The 14,263-nt window shown below is 46.9% G+C and overlaps 1 protein-coding gene across 3 annotated transcripts; it reads left to right on the top strand.

Moving 5' to 3' along the window:
- The first annotated feature begins 3,273 nt into the window (after positions 1 to 3,273).
- CMTR2 (cap methyltransferase 2) lies at positions 3,274 to 9,660 on the top strand. 3 transcript variants are annotated; one of them, XM_064670714.1, is made up of 2 exons: positions 3,274 to 3,505; positions 6,027 to 9,660. In XM_064670714.1, exon 2 carries the CDS (start codon positions 6,046 to 6,048, stop codon positions 8,338 to 8,340), a length of 2,295 nt encoding a protein of 764 aa, XP_064526784.1. In that variant the 5' UTR covers positions 3,274 to 3,505; positions 6,027 to 6,045; the 3' UTR covers positions 8,341 to 9,660. The 3 variants fall into 3 exon arrangements, with proteins under 3 accessions (XP_064526784.1, XP_064526783.1, XP_064526785.1); XM_064670713.1 differs by lacking the exon at positions 3,274 to 3,505 and adding an exon at positions 3,879 to 3,986; XM_064670715.1 differs by lacking the exon at positions 3,274 to 3,505 and adding an exon at positions 4,624 to 4,852.
- The last annotated feature ends 4,603 nt before the right edge of the window (positions 9,661 to 14,263 follow it).

Genomic DNA, 14,263 nt, shown 5'->3' with positions numbered 1-14,263 from the left:
CTCAGACAGTTAAATGACACTACACAGCTCTATGTATCACTAAAGATTCTTGAAAACAGATATATTCCCCTATTCAACACAGGTAAATACAGTTCATATTCTGGCATCACAGCCAGCTGTTGGCCTGGGGCTCCAATGTGCTTCTCCATAGGAAGAATATGACTTCTCCCTGGGAAGGACACTTACTCCTATCAGAACAGCAGAGGACCAAGGTTCATCCTGCTCTGTGATCTGATTTTCTCTTCACTAATCAGTCATACTTTCACACTGTGGAACTGGGTGCCAGACCTTTCACCAGACCCCAGGACCATGTTCCCATTTCTCCAAAAGCCCTCCTTGGAAAACGCTGCTTTCTGGAAGTCAGTAGGTGAACAGAGCACCATTTGTAGCCATGGTCTGTCAGGATGTATTTGTGCTGTTCCAACAGGATCAATGCTTCCTCATTATCTCATTTGTGGAGCAATAATGCCACATTATTGAAAAGTCTATAGGTTTTCCTTTTCATCTCACTGATTTTTTGTTTAAATAAGCAAAGGTTAGACAAGCGTAGATCATTTCACTAATTGTCTATATTAGATGTAGTTTACTGAAGTCTCCCAACTCACTTTCCCTGTAGCAGATAGTGGCTGCAATTCTTCCAGGGAGGAAAATGAAATGTAGATCTGTCTGACTTTGGACTGCAGGCCAGGAGCAGAACAAGAATGACCCTCACAGAGCAGTCCCCAAGGTCATGCAAAGCTGCATTAAGGGCACCCAGCCATCCCAGCATTGTGCACCACAGATGACAGTGCTGTTATTTAGACACTGCACTGGCAAAGTTTAGGCACTGAATTAGCAATAAATCTAATCACAGTCATGCACATAATCACTGTGGATGATTCTTCTCCCACCTGAGAGCCTTCTCCTGACTACTCTGCCACACCAATGCTATCCCAAAATTACATGGGTTTGGGGCTGATCTTTAGAAGCAGGGTGAGAAGTATGGAATGTCCTATAGAATCTATGGATTTTCTGCCAAGGCTCACTGTAGTCTTCCCAGAGGACTTCCTGCACATCCAGTATGATTGAAAGAGCTCCCAAATGCTCCAGTAACACTCCCCATCTCCATCACACAAGGAAAAAGAAAAAAGTCAGAGGCATAAACAAGAGGATGCTGTTCTTAATGAGATGTTTAACTGCCCGGTATTCCCTCAAAGGCAGATGCTTCCATCTGGGGCTGTTGGTGCCACAGCTGTGCACACAGGTTATGGTCTGACTGGGAAAAGATCAGCTCTCAATCAGCTGGTAAAGATTAGGTCCACAAAAGCAGGACTAATCCATGAATAAAGTGCTATGTTCCCATTTTCAGTGTCCTACATGGAGAAAAACCCAAAAAAGGTATTATTATGCATAAGACAGAAGCATCTACTCAGATTTGTGCTTTAACTTGAAGAGATTTCAGAAAACATAGGAGGGCTCTGAAGCTCACAAGCTGAGGTAAAGGTTTAATTTCAGAAAAAGTATCACATTTTTCTTAAGTGTGCTGTTCAATCACATTTATTTTAGCTAGGGCTCTTGTACTGTCACATGCCCAGTGACGAATTGCTCTCTCCTCTGTTTTGGAAGAGCCTTATCTTCAGCAGTCCAGGAGACTGACACTGAAAAGCTGCAAACTACAGTAAAAGCCTAGCAGGGTAGGACTGAAAAGGTCAAAGTCTTTCTTACACACCACTTTCCCCTACGAGCTGAATAGTAGTTTTCCTCTCCGTAGCGCTATCCAAAAGCTTAAGAACCCGAGAACACGTGACAAGGTGATTTAAGTGTTTAAGAAGAAATTAAAAAGAATCAACCCTTAAGCTGAATGATTTAATTACCCATGGCCCACAGAAGTCAGTTAGTGCAAGTCTAGTGCCTGGTGTGTGAGCACACAGGAATAACAAAAGGAAGGTCACTGAAACATCACAGCACCACTGCAGGTACCAGAGGGAAAGCCAAAAGTGAAGGAAAGCTCTGTTCAGGATTTTACTACAAACAGAAGACACAAATGTTTCAGATGTACCACATTCTCATTAACTTTAAATTGTCATGAGCTTAAAGATAAGATTTTAGCAATGCCATTACCGAGTGCCCTGAGCAATAAAAGAGAGACCACACCCCCAGCTCCCCACCTCACCAGCTACTCACCTGCTTTCATTCCTTCGCCCCAGCTCTCCCTCCCACCCTTACACAGCCAAACACCTTGATTAATTACAAGTGATTTTCAAACAGGCCAGTCAAAGGGTGAAGAGGTGTTGCAGACACAGAAATCTTCCATCTGCACCTCAACTCCTTCTCGTTAGGTAAAGCTTCTGGTGAGGTAGCCAGTACCTTTTGGTTACACCCCTTATTAGGGGTCAATAGGAGAGTTTTAGCTTTAAAAAATACATTATCTTTTTTTTTTTCTCCAAGGGATTACAAGAGTTTTAGTCCTGTATTCCTTTTCCTGTATTCCTGTGGGCTTTTTCTATACTTATGGTTCTTTCTATTTTGTAGAACTATTGCTTCATTTTCGAAAATAGGCAAGTAGCTTAAAAGAAAAGAGAGACACTGTCTGGTTTTAGATTTCTTACTTTAATATATTAGTTCTTTTATTACCTAGAGCAGGAGAAAAGATCACTTACCTATACAATATTATATCCTTAAGATGGGCATGTCAAGGGCTTTTTTTCCAATTACTGGGCTTTTAGCAAAATTTTCCCAAGTCATATCATCAATTGTGGAGTTCTTTGTAGTCACAGTACTGAATTTCTGTACCAAAACTACTTCTGGCTTTGGGCTCGATTCAGCTTCGTGAAGAGTATGTGAGAGTGCAAAAGTCAATAGCAGGAAGCCTGGCAGTGAAGCCAAAGGATTTCTGCTTACTCATGCTCCAGTGTTGGCTGTTTGTTCCCAAACGGGCTGGCAATGCCTCATTCCTGAACCTGCATATAGGAAAATCCCCACAATATTTAAAGTCTTGGGAGCAACTTGCACCTGCTGTCTGCTGTAATAATGAATCTACTTTGACCTTCCTGCCTCTGTGTGCAGATTAGATGCTGTTTTACTGTCTAAAAAGTACCTGTGTGTTTCCAGGGTTGCTGCAATGGATGCTTGATGATGCTCATTATGGATCTGTTAATATTTCAAGGCTCATGCCTCATGCTAAACCAAGCTGGGTGTAACGAGTCTCCTGAGGATTTAGAAGGAGCACCAAAGTGAGTTATTATGTGAAGAGTCTTCTTAAGTACCTGCCTTGTGGGTTACAGAGGCTCAAGCGAGCTCTGGAGGAGCATCACTGCCGGCTCTGGAGGCGCAGGCCGGGCTGCAGACCCAGGGGGTGCTGAGCCGTGGCCTCTGCAGGGCTGGGAGATGAAGGAAGGAGTTTGGTTCAGGCTCTGCTCCCCGGACGGCCCTGCAGGGCCTGAGCCCCCAGGGCGCTGAGCCCCGGCCCTCCCTGCCCAGCACATCCCAACCCCGCTTCCCTCCCGCCTTCCCCCCGAGCCACCCGGTAAGTGCTGGGGCAATAACTCCTGGCAGCGCTACCCGGGGCTGCCCCACTGCGGGGAGGCGGCTCCTCCGCTCCCCCTTTCCCCGACGAAGCAGCCCCTCTTTAGCTCCTCAGAAGGAAACGGCCTCCACCTCCGCGCTGCCCGGGGCCGCCCTCACCCTCCGCCCGCAGCGCCCCGAGCCTTCCCCCGCGCTCATGGCGAGGCCCCGGCGGCACAGCCCTCACCGCCCGGGCCGGGGCGGTGCCCGCGGCGGCCCCGAGCAGCGGGAGGGAGGGAGGGAGGTGCGGGCGGCGGGGCCGGGCGAGGGGCCGGGCCGGGCCGGCGGGTAAGAGCCGAGGCGGCTCCGGGGCCGCGCTGCAGCCGCGGCCTCGCGTAGCGAGCGGGCGGCGCGGGGAGGCGCCTGGGGCGGGCGCGGCGCTACGAGCGGCCGGGGCGGAGGGACGGGCGGCCGGGCCGGGCCGCGGCCGAGCGCGGGGATGGGTGAGGAGCCGTGCGGGGAGCGCAGAGCACAGCGCCGGTCGGGGGCGGGGAGTGTGTGTGTCTATGTGTGTGTGAGGGGGGGAGCTGGAAATGATGATGGAAAAGCAGGATTGTTTTTGTCATGCGCTGGCACAGCCTGGTTAGGGATTTAGGGATGAGCTTGTAAGTGCTGTGGCTGGAGCAGCTCTGGGACAGGCTGAGGGAGCTGGGGTGGTTCAGCCTGGAGGGGGCTCCGGAGAGACCGTAGAGCCCCTTCTAGTGCTTAAAGATTTACAGTAAGGAGGGAGAGTGACTTTTTACACGGGCAGGGGGGAAAGCTTTTAAAGAGAAGAGATGTAGATCATATGTTAGGAAGAAATCCTTCCCTGTGAGGGTGGTGAGGCCCTGGCACAGGTTGCCCAGAGAAGCTGTGGCTGCCCCATCCCTGGAAGTGTTCAAGGCCAGGTCGGAGTGACCTGGTGTAGTGGAAGGTGTCCGTGCTCATGGCAGGGGTTTGGAATGAGATAACCTTTAAGGTCCCTTCCAACCCAGGCCTTTCTCTGATTTCCTGGGGTGAGCTGTAATTAAAAGCCTCATAGTTGGTGTTTAAAATAAGGAAAACTAGCCCAGGACACAGCAGTCTCTGTGTTTCCCTGAGTTTCCCTCTCCTCTCCAGCACATGCTGTGAGAAAGGATGAGATTGAAGCCAGAGTACATTTGTGCAAAGGACAGTGAAACTAAACCTGCTCATTGAAAGGCCTCGAAGAGAGAAAACCTCAGCCGTGTGTGTGACCACGTGTCTCTCTCCAGAGGGCTGATGGTGATGAGGGGAGATGGCCATGGCCTGAGATGCCACGTGGGTTCGAGGGGAAGAGCAAAGTGTTGAGGTTGGCCATTCTTTGTGCTGTTTGCTTCCAAAGTTTCTCAACTCTTTCAATTTTAATCCAGTAGTTTTTCTCACCCAGCTATTTCATAACACGTTAAGATGATTATATTTTGCTTTTGAAGGGAAGGGGGTGGTTGAAATGATACGCAGAGAGATTTCCTGTCTCTGGTGGTAATTTCGATTAAATTATTTTGCTTAAATGAAGGTTTTAGTTCGGAATAAATTGCTGGCTGGCTGGTTTCTGGTTAGTGACTGTCACTTGTGCCGTGTGTGCTTTGTGCTGGGCGCTGGAGCAGATGGCAGCAGCCTCGTTGGCTCTGTGCAGAGTGTGCTTGTGTTCGTCTGCTTTTATCCACTCGCAGCACAACACTTGGCACTACTTTCTTCTTCAACATCAAGCACATGTTCACATTGACCACAGCTGCAAACAACTCTCCTCTCACTTCGGATTTATCACAGTTTTTTCAGTCAGAAAAGAGAGGCATAAGGGTTTGCAGGGGCCTGGCAGAGAGCTGTGATGGTGAGCACAAAAAAAGGGGCTTTGCTCACAGGCTGGTGTCCAACCTCCCCCAGGGCCTCTTCAGCTGAGGGACTGTGCTGGATGGTGCCAGTGAGGGCTTTCCCAGCATCACACGGGGTCTGGTGGAAGAGATGGGAGGGTTATTGTTCCCTGTTGGGAAACTGGGCGAGCAGCAGCCGTGCTCCCTTTCAAAGGGAGCCTTTCCTTGTGGCTCCCCACCTTCCATACTTTGACCTCTCAGATAAACACTGCCATGAACAGATTAAAAGATTTCTGGGCCACTTGTTTAATTTGTAGAGCTTGTGGTGTGTTCTCTTTTGTGACTGAGAGAGGTGTTTGTATGTAAGTGTTTAGACCCACACAGTGAACAGAGTATTTTGAGTCAGTGAAGGGCCAAAGCAGCAGCAAACTCTTCTTCCCTTGCTGTTTAAATAGCAAGAAGGGCAACTGAACTGGTGAACCTCCTGAGTTCCAAATGCCCTTATTCAGGGTAGCCCTCATTTCTTTTCCTCATTGGTGCATGATTCTGTGGAGCATTTCTCTCCCGTTCTGGAATACCGAGGTTAAGCAGGAGACATTTTTATTTTTTATGAAAAACTTTGCCTATTTCTATAACCTGTATGATTGGAATTTTTTCTCCCCTGCTGTTTTCCAGGTTGTGAATCCATCCAAGAATGGACAAATGTAAGCAGCCTTATGTTGACCAGAAGACAAACCTTGAAAAGTTCAGTCCTGAAGTTCTTTCTGAAATTGAGGAACTCTTTGCAAAGAAGTTTACTTACACTGAGCCAGTGAATAATGAATGGAAGCTGCCAGATCCCAGCAATGTTTTTACATGTGATCACATGGAATTTCACTCGCTCCTGGCTCTGAAGGACTCAATGAATGAAGTGAAGAACCAGCTGAGTGATAAGAACCTGGAGGACTGGCATCGGCACACCTCCTTTACCAATAAAGCAGGGAAAATAATATCTCACGTGAGGAAGTCTGTGAATGCTGAGCTGTGTACCCAGGCGTGGTGCAAATTTCATGAGATCCTGTGCAGTTTTCCTCTTCTCCCAGAAGAAGCTCTCCAGGAGGGAGAACTGAATTCTGTCCACCTCTGTGAAGCGCCTGGAGCTTTCATAGCCAGTCTCAATCACTACTTGAAGTCCCACCACGTCCCTTGCCACTGGAATTGGGTAGCTAATACTCTAAACCCATACCATGAAGCCAACGACACCCTTATGATGATCATGGACGACCGTCTGATAGCAAATACGTTGCCTTGGTGGTACTTTGGCCCAGATAACACTGGGGATGTGATGACATTAAGACATCTGTCAGGACTTCAGAACTTTGTGAGCAGCATGACCACAGTTCACTTGGTGACTGCTGACGGCAGCTTTGATTGCCAGGGAAATCCGGGTGAGCAGGAAGCTCTGGTCTCACCCCTTCTGTACTGTGAAACAGTCACTGCTCTGATGATCCTGGGCACTGGAGGATCCTTCGTTCTGAAGATGTTCACGCTGTTTGAACACTGTTCTGTCAACCTGCTCTTTCTGCTAAACTGCTCTTTCGAGGAGGTCCATGTCTTTAAGCCAGCCACTAGCAAAGCTGGAAACTCAGAGGCCTATGTGGTTTGTCTGCGTTATTTGGGCAGGGAGAGCCTCCATCTGCTGCTTCCTAAAATGACGCAGAACTTTGGAACAGAAGTGGTCAACAAAGCCCTTTTTCCCCAGCATGCACTGCCGGAATCTTTCCTTAAAACACATGAAGAGTGTTGCTTGTTCTTCCACAAGTGCCAGGTAGAGACTATCTCTGAGAACATCCGTCTCTTTGAGCGCATGGAAGAAGCAGAGCAGATCAAACTGAACCAATTAAGAGACTGTGCAGCACAGTTCTTCATGCAAAGGTTTCGTATGAAACCCATTGCCAGAAAAAACTGGCTTGTCAAGAAATCTCAGGCTGGTTGCAGCATGAATGCAAAGTGGTTTGGGCAAAGAAACAAATATTTTAGTACATACAACGAAAGGAAAATGATGGAAACCTTGACCTGGAATGATAAAGTGGCAAAGGGCTATTTTAATCACTTGGCTGAAGAACATAGTTCAAATAATGCTGGGAGCATGTGCATCCTGGAAGGATCACCTTCTAACCTCGAATGTAGCTTGTGGTACATTCTGGAAGGAAAGAGACTACCAGTGGTAAAATGTTCCCCGTTTTGTGATGGTCAAGTCTTGGAAAGTCTCAATGAAGCTGTGAAGAAGGTGGGTGGGGGGAGGCTGAAGAGCAGAGCAGTGCTGCAGCCTTGTCACTCCTGTGAAGTTCTTCCCGGGGAACTGATACTGGCCAAAGTGTCTGATCTTTCCAGGTGTCATCAAGATGCCCTAAATGAAAGTTGTAGTGACCAATTCAAGTGCCTTGTGGTGGGCTTTCCCTCCCTCTGTGGTACAGAGAGCTGGCCCAGTATGGAGGTAAAGCCCGTGGACTCGGCCACGCTGCTGACTTTCAGCCTCTCCTCGCTCTATGACGGAGAACCCAAGTACCAGCAGCAGCTTCTGGAGTGTGTTCTGCGTTCCCTGAGCCAGCTTACGACGGGAGATGCGTTGGTTTTGCCTCTCCTCTCTTGCCTGACGCGCTTCACAGCCGGGCTGGTGTTCATCCTGCACTGCTGTTTCGGAGGAGTCACGTTCGCGTGTCCCACCTCGCGGGAGCCCCTGAGACCCGGCGCCGCTCTGCTGTGTGTTGGGTACCGGGGCCTCCCCGCTCCGGTTCTCCAATATCTGCAGCAGCTGAATACCCTGATGAGCTCTTTACTGGACACAGACTCCCCCCAGCAGGTCCTGCAGTTCGTGCCCATGGAGGTTCTCCTCCAGGGCAAGCTGTTGGAGTTCCTGTGGGATTTAAACACGGCCATCGCAAAGAGACAGCTCCACCTGATTGTGCAAGCTCAGCAGCAGCAAATGACTGGGAACATTTCACTTTGAAGTCATTCCAGAACTGGGCGGGTCGCTGTTGCTAGACCTGGTTTCACAGGCAGGCAGGAGGTGTTAAAAACGTTGTTAATGTGAAGGCAGCGTTACTGTAAAACCTCGGTGTGACATTGGGAGGGCTGGGAAGATGTTTTGAACTATCAGTCCCGCTTGCACTATATTGTCCATGTGGAAAGTAGGAGAAAGGAAAACCAGACCTTGATTTCTGGCCACTGAGCTGGGTGCTTTAGGATGCAGGATAACATGGAGTCCTTGAATCAGTGAAAGCAAGGGCTGACCAGTGAGCTGGAGCCTCAGAGCCTCCTGTTACTATCCCTAAAAACTGTCTTTTGACATCCCTTTCATTTACAGCTGGTTCAATTCTTAATGATGAAGTGGGGGAAGTCCTGTGTAACTTGCCTTACCATTCTGGGTAGTATGGAATTATGGTTTTTATCAGTACTTGTCCCTGTTTCTCATTTTTAAACAAGAGCCTCTGAATTTCACCTCATAGCCTTTGAGTATCAGCCTCTTTTTTAGCACTTCAGCAACTGAGAACTGAGATTATCAGACTTTGGCAAGGGAAATTTTAATGGTTTCTCCATCTCATTCTTGCAACTGTTTTGTGAATGCCACGCTGATGTCCTTAGTTCCAGTTCTTTGTGCACTTCAGTCACTTGACAGAAGGATCAAATGGAGCTGTTTATGCCAGAGAAGCTCTCAGCCTCTGGCTGTTCATTGCCTGCTCTTCAGGCAATAATTTGAATTGCCATCGAGCCCTCTCTTGTGACTCCTTATGGGTCCAAAGCTGAGCTCAAGTCTTAAGAATGAAATTTGCTAAAAGAATTAGCCAGTGGCTGTAGACACTTACCACTTATAACAAGTGGAACCTTTAGGAGATATTTAAATGCAGGAAACTTTTCCACCAGCCAGGAGAGGCTCATATAACATGTGGTTGATGGGATTTGCCAGACTTTCCTTGCTAAAAATCTTTAAAACAAAGACTTTGAGGCGTAACCACCTGAACAAACAGTTCACCAGTTGTGTGCTGCCTTTCTTGTACACGTGGGTGTTCATGTTTGCACGTGTGGGAACCCTCGGGGTTGTACAGTCGTGAAACTTTTGGATTGTAACTAATCCATGTGTGCTTTTGGTTTGAAGGATGCATATTTTTTTTTTTAAGTAGAAGAAAGGATGTTGATTTACATGGCTGTTGCATATTTTCGTTTTGTCTGCAAATGGTCAAAGTGTTAAAAGACCTTTTTTTTAAAAAAAAAAAAGAAAGGAAAATAAATATTATTTGGAGAAAATAAAGTCTTTTATTTTAAGTTTTCAGTGTTGCTGTTTACGTGTTGCTTTACCAAACATGGAACAAAACAATGAAGTGCAGTAGGGGGAAGTCTGGGGAGGTTTAATATTCCCTTTTTTTTTTTTTTTTTTTTGAGCCAGGTTTTTCTCATCTTGCCACTTAGATCCACCCTTAATGAGTGAGGGGTGCTGGGGCAGGGGAGCAGCCTGCTCAGCAGGGGTGGTCCTCAGTTCTCACTGTCTTTACCTTTGCAGTTCAACAGCTCAGAAAGATTCCAGCTGCAGACATGGTCAAAGCAGCGGAGGAGGCCTGACCACAGTTCCCTTGGCCTTGTCACTGAGCCTTGCAGTCCCTCGCTGTGGCTGCTGTAACCTACTTTTAACAGCAAGGATTTTGTCTTCAGGATCTTCATTTTCTCCCGGCTATGACAGCTGCTTTGGTAGGACAAGCCTGTCAAACACTGTGCTTTTGTCTGCAAAGTCTATTATTAATCCTTATCCAAATGTTTTCATCCTAATTGCTTGCCTTCACTGAGTGGTATGATTAAGAAAAAGCTGTGTGCCTTATTCCTCAGGGCTGGCTCTGCTGCACTGCCAGGGATTCCTTGGGTTGGCTGTCCTGCTTTATCTGGAGACCTGCTTGCTAACTAACTTTAATTGCAATTATTAATGCTAATATGTTTTTCTCATTGCCTTTCTCTTTGAGAGCGAGCACCAAACTTAGAGAGCTGGGGAAGATCATTCTGTGTCCTGGAGGTGTGAGACAACCCAGGAAATGGATGCTGTTCCCATACCCTCATTTCCTTACAGCTGGTAGGTGTCTGTTGGGAAAATGTTGAAACAAGAAGAGGAGTTGAATGGATGCTGAACTGCAGGACAGTGTTGCCTCACTTGGTTTTAGTGAAGCTCCAGACTGTAAGCATTGGCTGTTAGTGTCAAAATGTACTTCAGGGGACATGAGGGCTTTGGAAGTGTCCTTGAAAGAGGAGGCAGGGATGGAAGAGCCTGTTAGGGGGATTGTCAGGTTGATTTTGGTGGAAATATTGTTTAATGTGCTTTTACTGAATTATAGGGAAATGTAAATGCTCAGAATTGTATTCAGGCTTATAAACAGTTCTATGAAATATTTGCATTCCCAGTATAACAGTATAAAAACAGTGCCTAAAGACATATGAAATGGCAGATTAGAAAGGAAAGGGAAAATGTGGATGTCTTTATTTTGCTGCTACAGACCTTAAAAGCTGCATATGTGGCTTCTTCAGGCCTTAAAATCAATTTATACACTACATTATTTAGATTATGTATCTTATTTGAATTTTGATAGAACTTAATATGCTAGCACGCCTGCCAGTTTTTGAGTTTAAATTGCTGGTGTTGAAAGCAAAGCCAGAGCACTGAGCCCAAAGCAAATTAGCTCTCTCTCTGGCTGAACAGCTATTTAACAAATTCCCTTTTTCTGTGTTGTGTCAGGTCCTCAGTGTACCCCATCGAGACCGAGGAGGTGGAATTTTACCTGTAATACAACTCACACTAGTGCACCGCAGTTAGTGGCTCCTTTTATTAAAACAATAATATGAAATGGTTTATTAAAACAATATTTTTTCCTCCCTAGGAAACCTGAAAGCATTTACTGAAGTGCATCTTTATGGTGCTCCACTGAATGAGGACGGCTCGCTTGTTAGAGAATTGATTTATCTAAATTGGGGGACAGCAGGGAGAAGTGCCTGTCACTTGTGGGCGAATTGATTTGTTTAGATTGGGGGATAGCAGGGTGAAAGTGAATCAATATTCAAAACTGATTTGTCGCTGAAGCCAGAGATCATTATCTGCGTATCAGAGAGATGAATGGGCAAATGCTGCCTGATACAAATGGAAGCTCACGCCGAGGTACCCCCAGGTCCTGAGCTGTCAGCTACCTGTGCCTCAAAACAATGACCCAGGGGCCAGTTGGTAATGAAACCTCAATTACGACTAAGAAATGAAGGGGCTGTGGTGAAGTGCCTTAATTTTAGTCTCTCGAGTGAGAAGGTGAATAAATACTTGCTTCATAATCAATTGACTGCCCCGGGTGGATGACAGAGCACAACTCGACACCAGTTGAGTTGAAATGTAATGAAATCTGTCGTGGGGTCACAATTAAACCCACCTCCAAAGTGGCTGCTGAGGAGCTACACGTCCCCTCAGATAATGATGTGCTCTGACAGGCGAGTGTTCGGCGGAGGAGTGTGGGGACGTCAGAGCCACGGGAGCCCTCGGAGCAGCTCCGTGCCTGGAGAAGGCTCCCTGCCTTCAGTCCTGCAGCAGTGCTGATGGTGCCCAGCCTTGCAGCTGGAGCCAGCCACGCTGCCAGCTGTGTGGGCAGCGTGAAGAGCCCTGCATGGAGTAGATCAGTAGCACAGGATCTGCTTGGGATTAGTGCACTTAGGAGTCCTGGCTGGCGGGAATGGTGACGGAGGCTTTGTCGTCGCACCTGAAAACCACGTAGCAGCTCTGCATCTCTTAGAACACTGAGTGTTAGCAGCAGCTGGAAGGGCCCTGGATCCACCTAATGTATTGGGAGTGAAGGGAGAGCTACTTCAAAAACTTCCCTCTGCACTTTGGGAACACTGGAGAGGCTGCTCCCCACCTAGGGTGAGCTTGCACTTTGTGGAAACACCAGGGTAAGCTGGTGTTTAATAACTGTCAGCACTATGGCCTTAACTATAAATCAAAAAGTAATTGATTTCAGGGTGTTAATGAAATTTAGATTTATGGAGAAGTTCAGTTATGCCTAAGATGCACAGTTAATAGCACTGGCACTGAATAAAACCCAAATTAACTTTGTTTCCATTATGAAACAGGGTAGTATTCGCCCATAAATTTATATTCATATAAGTGGTTTGGCTCTTAATTATGTGACTAGCTTTGTGAAACTTCTGTACTTAAATACTGTTTTCAGACCTGAAAACCTGTTCAAAGCTCTGGATATTGTCCAGCTTTCAATTCCCAGCTGTATCATTGCTCTGTTGAGAAAACTTGAGGCCAGACTCTGACTGGACTTGCTCAGGGAGGAGTTTGAGTAGGAAGCGGATTAGCCTCGGATGGGCAATTCAGTCTCACTGTAGTTCCTCAGTGGGTTGCAGAGGGGACAGACAGGACAGGCACAGCTCCTTAGGCTGGATGCTGGGACTGGGGTTTGCCAAAGTGGAGCCAGAACTGAAGTTAAAAATGTCTTCTGACTGCCGTGGTACGACCCTGATGACAAACTGCGCTTGGTGAGGGGAGCAGCTGAGAATACTTATTTGTGTTTCAATAACTGACCTTACTCATCACATCACTCTTTGCAGTTTTGAAGTGACCTGAACCGTTCCCTGAAGGAAACAGTGACAGCAGCAATCTCAGGAGCGTGAGTGGAAGTAATGAAGCAGTAATTAGCAATTAATGAAATGTGGTGAAACTTTTAACTGTGGCGCTGGCCTAGAGGTCTGGTGCTGGAGTGAAGTAGTCCCTTGGAAATCTACAATTCTGAAGCTTAATTATCATAATTTCCTTTAGACACCATCTGCTCTTAGAGCCAACTTGTATATTTAGTTTTCCCCCGAAGGCAGATGAGTTTTAAGGCCTGCATTTCTGTGGCTTTTCACAGCAGAGATTAAATTGAAGCTGGGAGAGAAGCATGGAGAATGAGATGGCCTTTGTGGCTGATGTGTCCTGCAGAGGCTGGAAGAGCCAGCAGGGTGTCAGAAAGGTGTTTGGATATAGAAGGAACTGAGAGAAACATGGGCAGAATCTTCTTGGTAGTTGGCAGAGGGGTATTACCTTGTTTCCAGAGGGAGTATAAATCGAAATGCTGCTGTCTGTGTGCTTTTCTCTTCCCCTTCCCACCTCAAGCCTTTCTGAGCCATGTCTGGAAGATGACAAAGTCTTTCAGATACTGTGATAATGAAAGGCAAAGCCTTCTAAGGAAGTTACCACTGGGTTACTAACTGCAGGCAAACCCCAAAGTCAGAGGCCAGTGAGGCTCTTCTGAGGATGAGGGGGATGCTCAGTGGAGGCTCTTTGCTCCTCAGATCCCTTGTAGTGTGTTGCTTTACCAGTCGTGTGATGATTTATTCCTTGCTAAGCACTGTAAAGTCAGCTAAGGCCAGGAGCCAAACTACATCACCACTCCTTGCTCTCCTAAAAATGAGCCTGAAAAATGGGCCAATCATGAAAACAAACAGCAGAACACCACCAAGCCTTCCCCTCAGCCCCCACCGTGTTAATCATTGATGGCAGGAGCTAAGAGCAAGTCAGGAGAGTCAGGTTAGGGTGAATTATCTTTTGGTTTCAGCTATAGGAGTGTCCTGTGGGCTTGAAGAGAGGAAAACACTTTTCAAGCAGCAAAGGTGAGAAAATGGGACACGGGAATTTTGGAAGCTGTCAGTGCAATTTTGGACGTCACTCGTTCGCACTGAAGGCTTCTATTAAGGATTCTATTTTGTCTTGTGTAAATCAGTTTTAATTAATAGAGCAGATGCACCAACAATGCATCTGGAAATGAAATGGAGGAGAAAAGAAAAGAGGCAGCTGGTGCTAGTGGATGTAAATATTTGGTTTTTGGGAAGTGAAGCTCTGCAGAAACTTCAGGCTCCATTTCAAATTCAGAAGG

Source organism: Pseudopipra pipra, chromosome 14, assembly GCF_036250125.1.
Source record: "Pseudopipra pipra isolate bDixPip1 chromosome 14, bDixPip1.hap1, whole genome shotgun sequence".
NCBI lineage: Eukaryota > Metazoa > Chordata > Aves > Passeriformes > Pipridae > Pseudopipra > Pseudopipra pipra.
The sequence above is the reverse complement of the archived record's forward strand: the minus strand, read 5'-3'. Positions and strand labels throughout refer to the sequence as shown.